The 20,542-nt window shown below is 33.7% G+C and overlaps 1 protein-coding gene across 1 annotated transcript in view; it reads left to right on the forward strand.

Moving 5' to 3' along the window:
- The first annotated feature begins 22 nt into the window (after positions 1 to 22).
- LOC129233581 (T-complex protein 11-like protein 1) overlaps positions 23 to 20,542 on the forward strand; it is a 43,687-nt gene continuing 23,167 nt past the window's right edge. Inside the window, exons 1-2 of the mRNA XM_054867591.1 lie at positions 23 to 162; positions 16,171 to 16,340. Of these exons, the coding sequence (XP_054723566.1) occupies positions 16,178 to 16,340 (163 nt within the window). The 5' untranslated portion in view covers positions 23 to 162; positions 16,171 to 16,177. The remainder of the gene's footprint in view (positions 163 to 16,170; positions 16,341 to 20,542) is intronic.

Consider the following 20,542-nt stretch of genomic DNA (forward strand, 5'->3'; position numbering starts at 1 on the left):
CAGAAACTTGTACTGCTTCTATCAATTCTCTTGTCTGTTGTGAAATTGTGAAAAAAGCCAAATTTGGTCAAAATTCTTTTTTTAAGTTCTGAACAATTGATTCGAAATCATTATAAAAATGAATAAGATGGTACTTTGATAGGAAGTAAAGTAAAAAATCAGGTATCAGTTTCATTTAAAAAAATTTCAATACTGTATATTGATTTGATGTATTACGGCAATTTTACTTGACCTGTGTGAAACGTAAAATTTTGCCTTTTTAAGAGAAAACGGGTTTAGATTACCGCATTTTGTTTCTCTAAATCTGTACTTGAATTAAACATAATTATTGCATTATTTTTTAGGCTTATTTCAATAAATACTCCTGTGATACAAACCAGCAGCTCCTCTAACGAAAAACTTTTGGGAGGGAGGAAATTCTCGATTTTCCGAACAATTAAATGCGCGTATGCACACATAAGTACATCTAAATGAATAGGGGGCATTTAAAAATTTTAATACAGTCGGATCCGACTAACGCGAAATTTCTATGACGCGAGTTTTTCATGCGTTTTCATTTTTTATTATAAACACAAATTGCTCGTCTCCAACATGAAATTTTTTGGAGCGGCGGAGCGTTAGAATGGGCTTTGTTGACACTAAGTCTTGAGTGGACTTTCATCCCTTTAGCATCACTGAAAGTGGAAGTTCACTCACTGTAACAACGCTTTGTTGTAGTTTATGCAAATGACCACTCCGATTCTTATCGTTGTTTTTTTTTTTCGTTTTATGTATGAATGTTGATATAATAGAATGACTCTCAAACGCGCTTTTGCATCTAAAGTTGGCGAAAGTGGGAAGAGATTCGGAACTAATGTCATATACCCCAGCCTTGGCAACTTTTTCCTCTTGGCGCTATGAAAGCGTCGCCAAGAAAACAATGCATGACGACATATGTCATACATCGTTCTTAGCAATGCTTTTTTAGCACCAACAGGAAAACTTCAGATAAAAAAACATGATGAAAGCACTTCCGAAGACAATATATATAAAAACAACATAAAACCACAGCAAAAAACATTGCGAATATTTGCTTCAAAAATACCAGAAACTAGAAAGTTTTTGTACACAGAGTAAAATTTTTAGTAGGTATTTAAAATGCTTCAATTAACAAATTACTATCACAACTCACCAAATAAATATGTACCAATAGAAATAAAAGCTATTTTCCAACATGCATTTCGTCGAACAAAAACAATTCTCATACTCTACTAAAATAGATCAAGCGATTCAATATGTAATGTTTAAAGCAAAAAACATCCCCAAAATATAACTATTTCAGCCAAAAAAAAAACTTAGTTATTCAAATTTTTATGTATAAAAAGTAAAAATGTCTCAACAAAACATCCCAAACATAAACAATACAAAAATACCATACATTAATTTGCTATTCAAAATACCTACTAAAAATATCTACTATAGTTTACATAAAATAACACCTTCATATTTTTATAAAGTCATAGAGTCAACTTATTTTCAGAAATTCAGTAGGTACCTAAAGGACGCACGTTTACAGAATATGCTTGAATAGTTCCTGGCATCGATAAAAATTAACTTTTAGAATAAAATAACTGTACTTTTTTTGTAAAATAAATTTACATGCAGTAAATGTCGGGTTGCATGCCGGTGACTGTAACTGTTTGTTATTCGAGAACTCTCGTGTGTTCCTTCGTAGTTTCTCTTTCGTTCTTTGCACCCACGAGCGTTGGGTCGACCCTCCCGTGACGGGGAGCATGATGCTTTCTTTTCTTTTTTGATTTTTTTTTCTTTTTTTTCTTTTTGCTCTCAGGGTGTCTGTGCTCTGTATGCAATGTGCCTGTTTCTACTGGGAGAGCTTTGGTTTTTTCCTGTGCTTCTTGGGGCATACTAGTTTTTTTTTCTCGTTCGTTCTGCTCCCACGTGTTTTGAGTTTTTGTGCGTGTCCTCGTGCTTCCGTTTATGCTGTTCAGGTAAGGTTTTTTTGCTCTTTTTTTCTGTTGGAGATGTCGTCCAGCCTTCATGATAATAACTTTACCATGGCGGACACTGAAATTGTTAATTATTTTTCTACGATTTCTGACAAGCTTTCGGTAATTGACGCTATTTCAGGGAATGGTGGCAAATCATTTAGTATTCTTTATCAGGCTAATAACAGTGTAAATACAGGACTACCCCGTAACAGACCAAAAGACATCAAACATGAATTAGAAAAAACTATATAAATCCATTGAATCCATTGAATTTACGAGGACAAACCAAATCATAATCAAAACGTACAACGCTGCTTGCGCCAAAGAACTTCTAGGAAAAAATGAAATTCTTAAAATTGACATAGATTCTAAATTACTCAACGACGGTACCACCACCCGATTCTTACTTAAGAACATCTCCACAGTAACGAAACTTGATGAAATTGCAGCGGAACTTTACGACCAGGGCATATATAGTAAAGAACTTCGAAGATTTTTTTTTACTAGAGAGGGATCGCGAAAAGCAAGTAAACTGTTTTGGTCACCATATATGGGACCAATATTCCAAGCCATGTTAAAATATGGTATGCCAGACAAAGTATTGAACTTTTTGTTGACAAACCAAGATCGTGCCAAAATTGTCATAAATTTAATCATATTTCAAGCACCTGCAAAGTCGACCCCATATGCGGTCACTGCAGTGGCAATCATAATAGTGATTCATGTGGGAGTGCGAACGTGAAATGCCCCAGATGTGAGGGAAATCATTCGGCTTTTGATAAACGATGTCCGACATATAAGGAAGAAGAAAATTTTCTTAAGTTTAAATGTGAGAACTGTCTCTCATTCCCAGAGACTAGACGCCGGTTTAGAATGGAACAAAAAAAAACTTTAGCACAAATTGTTAGAGTAGAAACAGACTTATCCCCTCAAGAAAATCTTCAGTCAAAAATGGAGGAGTTCCTATTAAGGGCCCTGAATAGGATGGAGGAGAGGTTTACTAAAGTGTTAGAAATTCAGACCTCCATGTTTGAAAAAGCTATAGTTACTACACTCAACAGTGTACAAAACATGTTGTCCACGGCGTTTGCCAATATGGCACAAAGTCCTGAAAGACCTAGAAAAATTGCTAGCTCATCTAATTCGACTAATATTATGGATACAACCCCTTGCCCCCCAAAAATTGTTTCGGCTACTCCTTCTGTTTCTTCCCCTTCTCCCCCGGTCCTCTCTCCTCCCCCCTCTTCTGGGCCCCCGTGACTTCGGGCCCTCTCTTTTTTGTCCTCTTTTTTTTCTTTGGCGCTTTGTTTTCCCATGGTCCGGAGGACCTTTCCCCTGTTTTTTCTTTTTTGCGTTGCTGTGGGCTTCTCAGTGACCCAATGGAACTGTCGTAGTATCTCCAACAAGCGCCATTATTTCAATAATTCTCCCTTTCTTAAAGACAACATTTTTGTTCTTCAAGAGACTTTTTTAAAAGGTGAATCTTTTTCCTAGGCAAATTTGGTCAGTTATCGTAAAGATAGAGAAGTGGGTGCGGGTGGGGGCCTTATGACTATGGTTCCAAGGTTCCTGCCCTCGAGGGTCATTAATTTGGACAGTCTCTACTCTTCAGATACAGAAATTTTAGGCATTAGTGTCTGGATCAAAGACAACCAGATTGACATTGTTAACGTTTACCTCCCTAAAGGAAAAATTTCTTTGAATTGGCTTAACAAATTTAAAAAAAAACTCTCTCCTTCGTTTATTATCTTAGGAGACTTTAATTTGCATCATAACTATTGGGGCAGCACCCTAAACTCTAAGTTTTCTAACATTTTAGCCAACTTTATTATCGACAATAATATTTGCATCATTAATAACAAAATACCGACCCATAGGGCAACCCCCCTCCGGCACCCACTCCCTAATTGACCTGTCTTTGTGTTCGGTAGATTTATTTCCTCACCTCAACTACTATGTTCATCCCGACTTATTTGATTCAGACCATTATCCAATTATAATTAAAATTTCAGACCCCTATTATAATGTGAATAAAATGAATAAGGAAAATAAAACTTTTATAAACTGGAACAATGTCAATAATGATCTTACAAACAAGTTTAAAAAGGACCCTAATTATGAAGATCTTCATCTCCTTTTCACCGATTCCATTAATAATAATAGCAACATTAAAAATTTTCCACAACAAAAATTCCCTCCTTGGTGGAATAAAAATTGTAGATTCCTGATGGGCCAAAAAAGAAGATTCCTTAGAAAATCCAAAAAAAAAATCTCGCGTGAAGATTGGATTCGTTATAAACATTTCTCTGCCAAACTCAGAAAAGAAATTAAAAAAGCTTCCAGAGACTATTGGGACAAGAAGTGCACCAACTTGGGATCTTCCAAGAATGCCTTTCATCTTATCAAAGCAATTACGTTAAACAAATCCACAGAAATCCCAAATTCCAATCTTATAATAAAAAGCGGCACACAGTCCATCACGTCTGCTCTAGCCCAAGCTAACGTCTTCTGTATTCATTATAGTTCCAGACCCACCCACCCTGGCATCCCATTAGATTATAACACAAATAGCAATGATACGCTAGACAAAAATTTCAGCCAAACTGAACTTAAGACTGGAATTCCTATATCATCCTCCCTATCAAGAAACCAAATAAAACTGCTGATAATATTTCCTCCTACAGACCAATTTCCCTAGGATCCACTACTGCAAAACTTTTTGAACGGCTCATACTAGATCGTCTCATCAAATGGTCCTTAAAAAAAAAAAATTTCCACAATAATCATATGGGCTTTCTTCCTTTTAGAGACTGTAACACTAGTCTGGTTAAATTTTCAGAAGATATTCAAACTGCCCGGAGAAGAAAACAATATATTTTTAGTGTCAAACTAGACATCAAATCGGCCTATGAAAGTGTTTGGGTAGATGGACTTACATGGAAACTCATCAAATGCGGAATAAGTGGCAAAATCGCTAATACCATCAACCATCTTTTACACAATAGAAAAATTAAAGTTCGTTGGAGAGGAGTTACTTCTTCTCCCTTCAAGTTGAATGTTGGAGTTACCCAAGGATCTGCTTTAGCTCCCTTCCTTTTCATGATTTATACATATGACATTTTCGAAAACCTATTTTTTGGTGCCAAAATCTTAATCTATGCTGACGACATTACTATTTATGCAAGCGCTGACACTCCTGAACTGGCCAAAACCAAAATAGAAAAAACCCTTGATCATATTGCTAACTGGGCTCAGAATTGGAAACTTAACATTGCTCCTGAAAAAAGCACAGCAATTAATTTTTCTAGAAAACACTATTCTCCTAACTTTTTCTTCCCACTTTTCTTCTTCGTAAATGCAACAATAATACAATTCCGTGGAGTGACGAATTCAAATATTTAGGGATGACCTTTACAAGTAACTTCCTCTTTAATACTCATATAAATAACATTCAAAGAAAAGCTGTTCAAAGACTTAATTACTTAAAAACCATAGCCAATAATAAAAGAGGTACAAATGCTAAACATCTTATTAATATAGCCAACAGTCTTATCAGAGGTCTAATTGAATATGGTGTTATCTATGATGCAGCCAGCAAGTCTAGCCTTAATAAATTTGAAATCATTTACAACAGTGGTCTCCGATGTCCCATGGGACTTCCGCGATGGACTCCACTCCCAGTTCTGTACAAAGAAGCTGACGCAAGTAAAATTAATGACAGACGCTCGCTAATGATTATCAAATATACTCTTCGCCACATTTCTCTCAATCACATGTCTCCCATCATCAAGAAAACTAAAGAAATAATTAAAGACCAGATATAAAAAAGACAATCATCATATTTTTCCAATTTTGTATGACTACTTGTCAGAACACAACATTAACAGCAACCTCATAATCAAAAAGAATTTCAAGGATGACCTAAATACCATTAACAATCTTAAAACCATTCCAGAGGGTCTTCCATTCCAAGATAAAAACATTAATCCAGCTATGGCCATCACTCTTTTCAACGATTATGTTCAGAATCGCTTTAATAATGCCACCATCCTTAGCACTGATGCCTCCAAAAGTGCCAACTCGACCAGTATTGCTGCGATCAACATTTCTGACAATATCGGCAAAGGGTGTCTCATCAATAATTATTCTATTATTTTTACTGCTGAAGCTCTTGCCATCTCTCTAGCCATTATCGAGTTTATTACCGACCACAAAGACTATGTCATATTTACTGATAGTAAGTCAAATGTCACAGCTCTTTTGGCTTTTAACCTCAAATCTCATTTGGCTATCTTCTACATTGTTGAAGCTATCTTTGAAGCTCTCCATCGTGCGAATTCAATTACAATTATCTGGTCCCCTGGCCATATTGGATCCCCTGTTAACGAACTTGCTGATAAACTTGCCAAAGACAGACCTTTCACTGCGTCACTGCCATACAATATTAGCACTGAAGACATCATTAAACTGAAATCTAATGAAATTAAAGAAAAAAGAATCAATGATTGGATCAACAGCAAATATAAAATTAATATGAACTATCTTAACAGTATCTACGAGTATATTAACTGGACGCCAAATAGGAGGACAAGGGTGCTTATTTCTCGCCTCCGTACTGGAACTCTTCAAGTGAACAAAAACATGTTTCGATTCGGCTGTTCAACCACCCCCCTTTGCCCTTACTGTAAACAAGAGGAATCTACAGAACATTTTATCCTTCACTGTCCGGCGCTTGACTTCCCTCGTCAGTCCCTTTTTCGGTCCCTAAAAATTTTCTAGAGTGTCCCTCTTCTCCCTTTAGTTATCTCCCTCATTTGTGCCAATTTCTCGTCTGTTCGCGCTTTCGGCGTGTTTGTGTCCCGTTCTGGCCGTTTTCGACATTTTGAATTAATTTTTTTTTTTTTAAATTATTATTATTGCTCCTTGTCCCCAGAGGGTCGACCCGATATTCCCTGCCGTGATATAAGCCTCCCTACCGGGATAGGCACAAATCAACAAAAGTCAAATCAATCAATCAATCAATCAATCAAACATGCAGTAAATATATAATTAAAAACTGCAAGAAACCCTCAAGATTTTGTAAAAACATAAAAAATTTCGGAAGTGAGATTTTTTTTTTTTTTTTTTTTAATTCTAAAATAAAAATTTATGTTTTTGTTGTATAAATCCTCACACTCAGTCTGAAACACAACATATGAAACAATGCGCCTTACCAAGACACACCCCAAGTTGGATTTTACTCTTAATTAATGGTCAAGTTTGAAGAAACTGGCATTTTCTAATATTTATTCATCAAAACATAACTACTGAATCTAAACCAACACACAAAATAAGCTTTCCTATAAGATATCTTGCACGAAAAACAGGAATCTGTATAACGTGGACCGCTAACAAGTAAACAAGTTTGAACAGATCTAAGATTGCCTTCGAGTTGCCAAACACAGGTTAGTTTAGCCAGAGATGCCATGCTTAAAAGTTATTGCCTCATTGGCGAGAAAAATATTTCAATTTTGTGTAAAAAATCGGATGTCGCCAAATGGGGGGGGGGGGGTATATCACATCTGTACCAGAGATTCTGACCATCAAAAAAAGGTCAAGATTCTCAATATGCTTGAACAATTAAAAGTGAATCGAAAGTAGTAGGACAATTGGATATGAGTGAATCTGCAATACAAACAACTTAAAGTCAAGAAAAGGAAATCCATGAACGTTCAGAACTTAGTTTTAATACTGAAGCTCACAGAGTAGTCTGAGAGAAATACAAACATCATGGAAATAGAAGCTGCTCTTTCATTGTCGCTCAAACAGGCCAGAGAGAGAGGTGTTCCCACACTGCATAAACCATCATCTTCATCATTTTAAATAATTATAATTAAGTTTACAATATCTACTGTTCAGTGCTATTATAATGTAAGTACTCTACTGTTTTACTTCATGTCACTCATCAATCAATGATTTTGTGCTACATAACAGCAGTTTATGTTAAATAGTAACGCTTTTTCTAAAATACAGTAAGAAGTCGGTTCTTTATAAAAAAAATACTTGAATATGTAGTTAAGAAATGGTTTGAAACAATTTGAGAGGTGTTTACACATGTCTGAAATAATTGGGTATTCTTATAAAGAATTTCTAAACATTACGTTGTTCCACAACGCGAAATTTCGACTTGCACGAGGGCATCCCCCGCGTAACTCGGGATCCGACTGTATTGCAAACTATGTCTCCAAATTTTTTGACAATCATCTGATAAAATTTGGCAAATTAAATTTTTTTTAGGAGGTCACAGTGACCTCCCATTGGGGTGCCCCCTAGAATACAAAAAAATTTGTATTGGAGTAAATTTAGTCTCTACCTAGAATATATAATTTAGTTTGTAGCTTTACATTGCCACAGGGGGAATTTCAGTTCACTCTATTTTGGTGGTCACCATATTTTCATTGTTAAAAAAATGTATAAAAAACTGAGTCATCCTTATACATTTAATTTTCCTATATCAAGGTCAAAAACAATGCAAAAGTAAAGTAAATAAGAGAAAAAAAAATTTCGCACTTCAAAAAAGATTGTCTTGGAAAACTAATTTTTATCAAGATTCATGTTGGTGAAATACTTTTGAAAGAATAATTTTGTTCGTGCTTTTTTTAATACCATATGGTCCAAACCAGTGGTTTTGTTTGTCTTTTCTCCATGACAAATGTTACTGAGTACTTACTTGCAACTCAAGTTGACAATGACGTCACAATGAGCTGAAGAAAAACTGAGTTAACAGACAAAACGTCCTATCCTACCTATCCTACCTACTTCATGCATAAGAGGAGATCATCACCTGTCTATAAGCTGCTATTGCTGGCTTGTTTGGTTCAAATGGATGAAATGCTGAGCTCCTCTTAGCTGGTAAAATTAAAAATATTTTAAATGATTGACAGAAATTATGACAAAAAAAAAAGGTTGCATATATGTGGATTTAACTAACTATTCCAATTTCTAAACTGAAGAGCATAATTTCACCTGAATGTCCAGACAAGGCGCTAGGAACTATTTACTTGCTTTGCCTCTGCTTATTTTGCCATTGTCAAGTAAGCTTGCTGTGAGTATAGTAGGTGAACTCTCACTGCCTGAATGAATCCTCAATACAGACGGACGGCAACATATAATGGTACTTCGCCAGACCACGATGTGGACCGTTTGTGAAAACCTTGAATCCCAGTTTGTCATGATATGGTCTTCTGTTCAGCACGTGCTTCACACCTTGGATTTGGACTGCCTTTTGTGGCTGGTCGAGAGCCTTCTGGCTCAACTTAAAATCAAGCTCACTTTATGGAATAGCTACGATAAACTAAAGCAGGATTTCCCCAAATGCGGGATCAAAATGGCAAATTACTACCTTTTGCTACATTGAAAATTTATTGCATTAATCGGGATAATACTTTTTAACAATAAGCGGGCTTGACTGTGCCAGCATCGGTCACGCTATGGTACTTTAAGCATCCTCCTCTTTTCTCATCCGAGCTTGGAACTGGCAAATGGCCAAGTTTTATCTAATAAAATATTACTGTTTTGTATTGTAGGTATGCATAACATTGTGTTCCGAGATGCGTAATGAACAAATGTATAAGAGTAGAAATTAAAAAGTTCGAAACCTAAACATTCATATATGTTTTCCTCAAATATTTAGTGCTAATTATGGTTGAATTTTGACCACTGGCAAACAGTAGGTTTCGTTTAAAATGTGTAATATTGAGGAACAACTTGCAAACACATGGTCTTTGGGGCTGTTCACAAACTATGTCATGCTTTCAGGGGAAGAGAATTTGAAATTGTAAGTATGTGCCAAGGGGGGAGAGAGAGGAAGAACAAGAAGTATGACATCATGCATTTTTTTATCAGAATAATAATGAAAAATATCGTAATATTGTAAAAAAAGGCTTAAGGTGTGACAGGGTGGCGGGGCCGGGTCAAAAGGTTGAAAAAAAATGATATCATTGATGGACAGCCCCCTTTGGTAAATCCCGACAGGTAAAATAAAGCAACAAAGCTTTTTATTTCATAGATGCTATTTTCATTTTCTGTAGCTAGGGCTACCTACATCATTTTGGCTACTAATGTTTCCAGGGAATAATCTTCATCTATACTAATATTATAAAGAGAGAGGGGGAAATTTTGTGTGTTTATATGTTCGAGGTAATCTCCAGAACCATTGCAGCTATTTGAAAAATTCTTTCACTACATGAAAGGTGCATTTTTAATGAGTGACATAGGCTATAAATTATGCATATATGTACTTATATATATTTTTTTAACCAATAGTTTGTCTTGACTACCAGTTTATGTTTCTTACTGATCTGTTGTTATACACGTAAACATAAGTGCGGATTGTCTCGCACTTGCATTAATAAAATAGTTGAAGGTTCCCTATGAACTGAATACTAAGGAATAGAAACAAGTGAAAAAATAACGATGATGATATAAGAACCGCCATAACCTGCACATGTATTTCAGGCTGCAGAGAATAATTTAAATAGCATTCTATTAGCCTTGGACATCGCGAAACATTTAGACTTGCAGAATGTTAATGCATCAAAATTCATTCAAATCTATATTAATATTATAAAAAGAGAGGGCGGATTTTTGTGTGTTTATATGTTCGAGGCAATCTCCAAATCCATTGCAGCTATTTGAAAAATTCTTTCACTGTATGAAAGGTGCATTCTTAGTGAGTGACATAGGCTATAAATTATGCATATATTTACTTATATTTTTTTTAAACCAATAGTTTGTCTTGGCTACCAGTTTATGTTTCGTACTGATCTATTGTTATGTACGTAAACATAAGCGCGATTATCTCGCACTTGCATTAATAAAATAGTTGAAGGTTCCCTATGAACTGAATACTAAGGAATAGAAACAAGTGAAAAAAAGTAACAATGATGATATAAGAACCGCCATAACCTGCACATGTATTTCAGGCTGCAGAGAATAAGGTAAATAGCATTCTATTAGCCTTGGACATTGCGAAACATTTAGACTCACAGAATGTTCATGCATCAAAAATTTATTTCAAATCTATATTAATATTATAAAAAGAGAGGGCGGATTTTTGTGTGTTTATATACCGTATTTTCCTGCGTATAATCCGCGGATTATCTGCTAAAAAAGGCAAAGTTTATGAGGCGCGGATTATACGCAGCCGCGGATTATCTGTGATTTTTTTTTCCCCTCTTAACACCAACATAGGATTCACCGATCGAGACTGTACGCCGACTAATTGTTGTTTATTTTACGAAGCATGCATGTTCTTCTTCGCTGCCTGCCTGTATGTTGGTTATTTTACGTTGCTTGAATGTTCCTCTTGGTGATTCATGTCATGTAAAATAAGCAAGATTACAGTGAAATAGGTAGCCATTTGCACAAGATTAGACCGTTTGCTCCTTTGTCTTGACTCTTTGTTTTTCAAGTAATTAGCGTACTATAATCAAGATTTCAAGAAGAAATCATTGTATTTTAGATTATATTTCAGATTAATTTTGATTATGCCTTCAAAGAAATTACTTTTCACGTTTTTATTTTAGTTGCCCAAATGGTATGTTAAATTCAAACTTTATCTTTTTACATCGTATTATCCGCGGATTATACGCCGCCACGGATTATACGAAGCTTTTTTTTCTTCAGGCCGATTTTAGGACCTGCGGATTATAGGCCGCCCGTGGATAATACACAGGAAAATACGGTATTCGAGGCAATCTCCAGAATCATTGCAGCTATTTGAAAAATTCTTTCACTATATGAAAGGTGCATTCTTAGTGAGTGACATAGGCTATAAATTATGCATATATGTACTTATATTTTTTTTTAACCAATAGTTTGTCTTGGCTACCAGTTTGTTTCTTACTGATCTATTGTTATATACGTAAACATAAGCACGGATTGTCTCGCACTTGCATTAGTAAAATAGATGAAGGTTCCTTATGAACTGAATGCTAAGGAATAGAAACAAGTGAAAAAAAATAACGATGATGATATAAGAACTGCCATAACCTGCATATGTATTTCAGGCTGCAGAGAATAAGGTAAATAGCATTCTATTAGCCTTGGACATCGCAAAACATTTAGACTCGCAGAATGTTAATGCATCAAAATTTATTCAAATCGATATTAATATTATAAAAAGAGAGGGCGGATTTTTGTGTGCTTATGTGTTCGAGGCAATCTCCAGATCCATTGGAGCTATTTGAAAAATTCTTTCACTATATGAAAGGTTCATTCTTACAGAGTGACATAGGCTATAAATTATGCATATATGTACTTATACTACTTTTTAAAACCAATAGCTTGTCTTCGCTACCAGTTTATGTTTCGTACTGATCTATTGTTATATACGTAAACACAAGCATGGATTGTCTCGCATTGGCATTAATAAAATTGTTGCAGGTTCACTATGAACTGAATGCTAAGAAATACAAACTAGTGAAAAAAATAACGATGATGGCATAAGAACTGCCATAACCTATACATGGATTTCAGGCTGCAGAGGATAAGGTAACGCATTCTATTAACCTTGGACATCACGAAACATTTCGATTCGCAGAAATGTTAATGCGTCAAAATTTATTCAAATGAATTATAACTGGGATTCACATCGAGTAAATTAATTTTTGAATTCAATTAGTGCAGATAGATGATGTTAATCCGTGATTCTAAAAGCTATAATTTTGCACGCATTTCGGGTTTTTTATCTGTACTAATATTATAAGGAGAGAGGGTTTATTTTGTATGCTTATATGTTCCAGAGAAGATTAATACATGATTGCAACTTACAGAATGAGTACACTTCCAATCAAGCAATTAAATTAGAGCATTTCCACGAAAAAGTGGACATGAGGGTAAAAATTTCAAAATTGTCCTTTTGCAATAAATAATATGTCAAATTAAAGGTAATAATATGAGGGTTATGAAACTATAAAGAATATTTTCATTATAATTACTGTTTTTCATTTTTTGGGGCTTAAAGTTAGTGCAACATAAACTTTCAGTTTGGAAAAATAGGGTACTTTCATTCGCTCTGAAACAATACTTCAAACAGTAGCATTTTTATTTTGTGTACATTTATTGTCATTTCTGACCTTTGACTATCTTTTAAAGTACTTAATATTTGCTAAAAATACATTAAAGAACATTTGTAATACAAATATACTTATAAGGTCTGTCTGTCACACCCGTCACAGAAAAGATGCTTAATATAGCATAGCAAATGCAGTATTCCATGAAAAAGCATGAAATTTCATAAAAGTCTAATTATTGTGCATCTGATTAAGTATGACACAAAAAAAAATTGATTAAAAAAAATTAATATGAAAATTTTGGCGTGACGGGTGTGACAAAAAGTTTGTGACGGGTGTGACAAAAAGTTTGTGACGGGTGTGACAAAATCATTGTGACGGGTGTGACAACACTTGAAACACTTTCTAAATTTCAAAATAATTCCTAAATTTAATAAAACAGTTTACATACTTCTTTTTCACAAAAAATTAAAAGATTAAAAAATAGTAATAAATCCTGAAATTCAAAACATTTGAATTTGGCAAGAATTGTAATTATTTAGTATTTCAGTTTTCTTTCATTCTTCATAAATTTTCTGATAAATACAAATTATAAGATTAATTTCATATAGACATAACTGTGCCATAGAATTAAATGTGGTTTACATTTTTAAACTGTAACTTTATCTCATATAACTCTATCTCTTTGTGAGAGTTCTTTTGTGATTCTGATGGTGAAGAGATCAAAGTTTCTTTCCTACAACAGAAGCTGTTTTTCTTCAATGTTACATCTTTTTACGTCACAGCTCATCAAATACTGCAGTCAAAGGCAATGTTGTCATCAAGATGGGACAAATCTATCGCAATAGAAGGCGTAAACTCGTTTCACCACTTTCGGGTGTGCGATTCTACAAATCTTTTAATTGGAAAGACTGCTAAGTCTACATTGAAAAAAAGTAGCTGTCACTTCAACTCAAACAGTAGATCTTCCTCCTAGCAGGATCCTACAACCACCTGAGCTTACAATTGGTGATTTTGTTTTGGTTTCACTTACCACTACAGGCAGCAGTACGAAGCACTGCATAAATAAATTTTATTACGCTACTGTTTTGGACATTGACATCACGAAAGAAGAAGTAAGTTTAAAATATATGCAGGCTAGTGGACCCCATTGGATTTTGCCAGAAAAAGAAGATATTTCATCTGAAAAAATATCAATAATTATTAAAAAAGTTGCTCCACCAGGCCTTGTAACAAGTAGAGGCCATTATAAGTTCTAAAACAATGGTACATATAGGTATAGGATTTAATTTCTTATAAAATGTAAGTAAATATTAACTATTGTCAAGCTCACTATTTGTATGTACTCTTCTGTTTGTCTGTACTCTTCTTTAAAAAGTTGCTCCACAAGCCCTTGTAACAAGTACAGGATACTGAAAGTTCTAAAACAGTTGTATGTATGTTTATATAGGTGTTATTTCCAATAAAATGTAAGTATATGTTAAATATTGTCCAGTTTAATAGTTGTACTGATCACTGTTCTTCAAAAATTTGCTTCTCAAATTCACAACTTGGCACACTGTCACACCCGTCACAAATTCTGTCACGCCAGAAAAAAAATTCCTACAAGGTAAAAAAATTTAATTGTGCTATAAATCTTGTGTTTTAAGTTTCATCTGAATCTCATTCAATAGAAAAAAATGCTACAGAAATGAAACATTAAAAAATTCACAGGAAATTGTACAAATGCAAAGGTAAGTGAAAACTCATGTCCCGAAAACGTCACACCCGTCACAAAATTTAAAATATTTTTTTAAAAAAATTGAAAACTTCCACAGTTTCATTTTAGCTTAATTATTTAAGCAAATGCATAGGTTAACATCATTTAAAACTTTGTTGGTGTTTACTAAGTTATTAACTGGGTAAAACTCAGATACAACTCTCAAAAATAGCGTCTCAACGTCACACCCGTCACAATGGAATTGCCCATTAGTAACCAATCAGCGATTCATCTGTGATACTAGAAAGCAAATTAATGTTTATCGGCATACCTGGTGGAACTGAAAAAAGTTTTAAAAAATGTAACCAAAATCAACAGGCAGACTAAGGATGTGTTTATTTATTTATTTTTATTTTTTTTTAAAACTTGATTGCAGCAATTTTTCTTAGTGATCGAAAAACTGACAGACCTAGGTTTAAAATACTTTGAATGGCTCCCTTCAGAAAGACTCCATACATTTCATAAGAAAAAAAATGGGCCATTTGGATAGCGTCTTCAAAAGGTCTGCCGCATAATATATTATGGATGTTCCATGAGCCACTGTTTGTATATAGAAGCTATAGCTTCTAAACAAACTAAAAGATTAAGACAACATTGAGAGAGGTGTCATCTTCGCATTTGCCAGTGACTCTTACCAAACTATTCCTGTGGTTTTCTCGATAAATGCGTGCAGATATACTTTAAGCCAGTTTAAAGTCGTCTCCTTTTAGGGACTCTGTACTATTTCTGTATTTTAAGAATACTTTTAAGAGCCCGTATTCATTCTATTAAAATTAAAGGCGGTATTCCAATAATTTTGTTGCAAAACTTTAATTTGTCTCATGTATGGAATGGAACTGGACCGCAAGTAAAATAATACGGACTAATATGATTTACCGCATTGTTCTTACTGGATCAGCAGCAATATTTCTTGAAATCTCATGGTCCTTGCACATTTCCATTTCTAATATAGGTAATTGCAATTTCCAAGGAAATTTTCTTATCCCGTCCCCATCATCAAAACTGTAGGTCATACGTACAACGTTATATATGGGAAGATAATATTGTTCATGGGGAAGTAAAGGTTGGTCTCTCTTGATTTGGAAATGAAGTGAGTTAATTTCTTTCAAAGCCTCATAAAAACAAAACAAAAAGTGTGTACGAGTATACCATGATAACATGTATACCATGATATTTTTAAACAAAAAAATTTGCAGAATATTTATTTAAGATATAATTTTTTGATTTTTTCAACCTGAACAAGTTCAGGACCCCTAGTATATGATAAAGGTCAAAATAAAAAGTGAATTATGTATACATTTGGAATAGTTGTTTTTAAATAAATTTTCATTATCAGTGTCAGATTTTAATGACATCTTGTACATTTCAGCTGCAGCATGGCAGATAATAATCCAAAAGAGTTTGCTGAAGATTCCAACTCGGAAATAACAAAGCAAGACTGTGCAAGTGATCCCAAACCAGTTCCACGTCACGATGCAGAAAGCCGAAATACGCCATTCGGCAGCTTCCTTGGGAATTCATTCCAGGCTTTTGTCCCTTGTAATTTGACTTCCAAAATATTTCTTGCTTGTTGTTTGGTTGCTTATACATTTGCTCACACATATTTAGTATAAATCAATTTATATCCTATTTATATTATCTAAACAAAATGTATCTCTTTAAGATACTTATTATGTTTTAGCTATTCTTTTTTTCCCCTGAAAGAGGGTCTTGTCCCAAACCTTGTAATTCGTTATGTTTTTGTTGTAGATATTGAAACGAGTGACAACTAGCATAAAGCATAGCCTCATACATTACTTAAGCCAGAATTTGTCCTAGGACATGGGATTGCAGGATTCCTGCAACTTTTTCTAGAATCTTACTCAAAAAAAAAAATCATTATAGTGGACATGCATGAAAAAGATTACAAAATATTTCAACTTAAATTTTTCTGTGTTTTAAAATTATTTCATGAAGACAGCAAGTATAAATGGAATGGCTAAATAATATTCAACTGCCATGTTGTTAATCTATGTAAAATCAAGAATAGCGTTATTCTTTCCTTTACTGGTTGTTTAAACACCTTTTTAACTTTAAGAGCTTATCTCTTTCTGTAAGTTACACCAAACAAATCAAGTTTTTTAACCCATTTAATGCCAAAGCTACTACAAAACACATTCTTTGTGAAGATCGCTAATTTTAAACTTTTTTTTGTTGTTGAAATATTGAGATGGTACCTTTATGTTAATGTCAATTGAGATTACAACATAAGCGCACTATTTAGTAAATGGCTTAGTTAGGAAAAGAATCCTGCCTATGTAACAGACATTCAAAGAATGTTAAATGTTAACTCAGGTGGTAATTCGTTACTGGAAAACTTGGTTCTGTTATCAGCAATTTGCTCATTCAAAAAATTTTGTGATTCATAATATGCATGTATTTTGTTTGAATAAATATTCATCTAAAATGTTAAAATATAAAATTAAACAGCAAAAATAAATAAATAGAAAATAAAAAGTAAAAATTAATTTTAAAATCCTGCTTCAATTCTAAAAAATCCGACTCAAAATTCAGGCCTAAGTGGGAAATTCCACCTTATTTTTTTCCCTAGTGTGAATCCTGACTTAAGCAACCGAAAGCTTCATATTCACATACACTGTTAGAAAGTCAAGCAACGTGTGTCTGGAGATTCATCATGTCAAGGTAAATTTTGTCTTCGTGCAATTTCGAAAATGGCATGCTCTTTGGATGTTCGTTCCTGTGACCTGCCATGTTCCGGTGTTGTCCTCTCTAGCTGGCTAGATGACAGTGAGTGAAAGCCTTTCAGCGTGAATCCTGTGCATCAGTTTCTGTAACCTGCTTCTTTCCATTATTGTTCACTCCTTGGGGGGCGTTAGTTTCTGTGACCTGGTGTGTTCTTTTGTTGTCAGCTCTTGTTTGCTAGATGACTGGTGTTATTCCCTGGTCGGAACCTCCTGTCTGTTTGGATGCTTGTTTTACTGGATATAAGGAAGCTATGAGGGAAAGCCTGCATTTGCTGGATTGTTTATATTTCCAATTGTGATTACAACTTTTGGTGATCCTCAGTGAAAGCTTTTTTAGTGTTTACTGACTGACGAACTTTGGACATACCTGTGAGGTGACATTTTAGCTTTAGTCATTTTCAGAGATGCATTTTTTCCGTTTCAGATCAATGTGGAATACTTTAGTATTAATGTAGATTTGGGTGCGAAGTTGAAATTAATTTTCATCAGTAGCTTATTTACCTGTTTACATATCAATTTTTGAAATAAATGTTATTCGTTTACTAAATGGAATATGTATTTGTTTCCTTCTGGCAGATCACGTGGCTTCTTTAACTTTGGCTTCTAAATAACTTTAATTTAGTTCTAAGAGCGTAAGGCACTAGTAGAAACTTATTGCCAGCATCAACGGTGTTCAATTCTCAGTCATGACCCCCCACCCTCCTCTCACTTTCTCATGTACCCATGCGATGATGAGAAGACAATAATTTTTAAAAGCTATGCAATACCATTGATTAAGGAAAAAGAGACGTTCTCACAATTGCTTAGTTTGCTGAATTAGTTAAAACTAAGTTTAAAATGAGAACATTACACCATACCTGTCAAAACAGTTCAGTTTTACTGAAAACCCGTAAAATTATCTTTTCGGACAGTTCTTAAAAGGTGGGAAAAACACAGACCTCAAGTTTGAAGCTTTAACACCAAATAACTTTCATTTTAATTAACTCAGAAATTTTTCAGTTAAATTATAATACTGTTTAGAGACAAGAATTGACATAAATTATGGAAAAAATGCTCTTCAAATACCCTTTAAAAAAATATTTTCTTTGCTAAAAGGCACAATTTTGGACTTTCAAACGTTAACTGAGCAAATGTACCATCAAAAAAAATTTTTTTTTATTTAATTTTTTCCAAACGCTTCAAAAAAAAAATTAAGGGTATAAATCTCAAACTGAATATTTTTTTGATAATATTTTCTACAAATTAGAAAATCAAAGACAGATTTTTTTATTGTGTAGAAAATTTTAGAAAAAAATGGGTTGAGACGACCTTATTTATTGCCAAGGATAAGTAAAACAGTCTTTTCTTTTTTTTCTTCTGGCGCCATCTGGCACATAATTCATATTTCTTACCAACAAGAATAACAATAACCCCTTTTTTGAAGGGGAATATTAATTTTGGTTTTTGTGGTTGGCAATTACAACCTTGTACCTTGTACGGAAGGAAGTAGTCACGATTTCACAAACAAATGCACTTAATTTAATTTTAAAAAATGCTGACTCAATAGCAAAGCCAAGTTTAAAGGGAGCAAAGGTGACCTTTTTAGGTACTTTAGTTTACTCTGGCAAATCGGCTATTTTTCTCTGCTTGATTTTCTCTGCAGCTGCAATATTCAGACGATGTTATTTAATGAACATAGAGCATTCAGCTTTTTTATTACTATTATTTCCATTTTTCTAAAAATAAACTTAAATCTATAAATGTAAATAAAAGATAATGATTGTTTTATCTGCTGAAGTGGTTAGTGAATTCAAGAGCAGTGTTAAGCATGTTTCTTTTGTATGAAATAAATACTACAGCATGTTGTCAACACTTTCTTTTGTTTAAACTTCATTAATGATGAAAAGATTTCTAGCATGACTTATTAAATTTTTTTAACCACTTGACTACTAGTAACCATTACAATTATATGAATGCTAATATTAGCCTTGTATTATTTAATGAGCATACACCAGTCCATCTTTTCTCCCTTTTTTTTTTCAGTATACTGTAAATTTAAATAAAACTTGAATGTATAAATGTAAATAAAAGCTTTTGATGGCTATGCTGAGGTGATTGTGAGTTTAATATCAGTGTTAAGTGATTTTTTTTTAATTTAAAAGTCAGGTGTACAAGAATAACTAATGTACATTAGCAATGCTTTTAAATTGAAAAGTGTTTAACTGCAGTTGACATATTACGGTAGACAGCAGATAGGTTTTTTTTCACACTATTGAGTTATGTGTGATATCACACAATGAAAAATGTCAAAAATTCTGCTTTGTTTAATGGGTGTACGAGATAGTAGAGATGATAAGTTACTTTATTTAGGAAAAAAAGTGACTCATTAGTACTTTTAAGTAAAAACTTCTTTTTTTTCTTTCTGTTTTCTTTACTTCTATGTTTTGAAATATTTCAGAAAGTGATTACCAACTATAATGTTTTCATTGTTTTATAAATATCTCTAATTATATAAATCTTTCATTGTATATATTAGAGATTATTCTTATCATTGAAATACCATTGGTATGAAAGCATGTCGGAAACGTCATTCGTGTGTAACTGTCCAGTTGACCCCGCTTATATGCCATACAACTGATATATACTGTCTATTCATCAAAAAAGCATATGCAGCATGATTTAATATCGATACTATTTAAAAAATTATGAGAGACAATATTTGATACTATTTTCCTTGTTTGGTGACTATTTTGCAGACTATTTTTCATTTAAGAGGCTACTAAAATGACTATTTTTAGTACTATAAATCAGAGGCAGCCCCGTGTTAGTTGCTCTTACTATTTAATTTTCTACAGTGATTTTATTTTAATCAATTGGATTGTGTGTGTAACATCTGATAGTATCATGTAGAAATTCCCGAGAGGACAAAAATTAAAGATAATTTCATTTATTTATCTTTGCTTGATTGCTTCAAGCTTTTCATGGAACATCCTTACTTGTGTTATTCTGTTTATTTTC

The sequence above is a fragment of the Uloborus diversus genome, unplaced genomic scaffold (assembly GCF_026930045.1).
Source record: "Uloborus diversus isolate 005 unplaced genomic scaffold, Udiv.v.3.1 scaffold_542, whole genome shotgun sequence".
NCBI lineage: Eukaryota > Metazoa > Arthropoda > Arachnida > Araneae > Uloboridae > Uloborus > Uloborus diversus.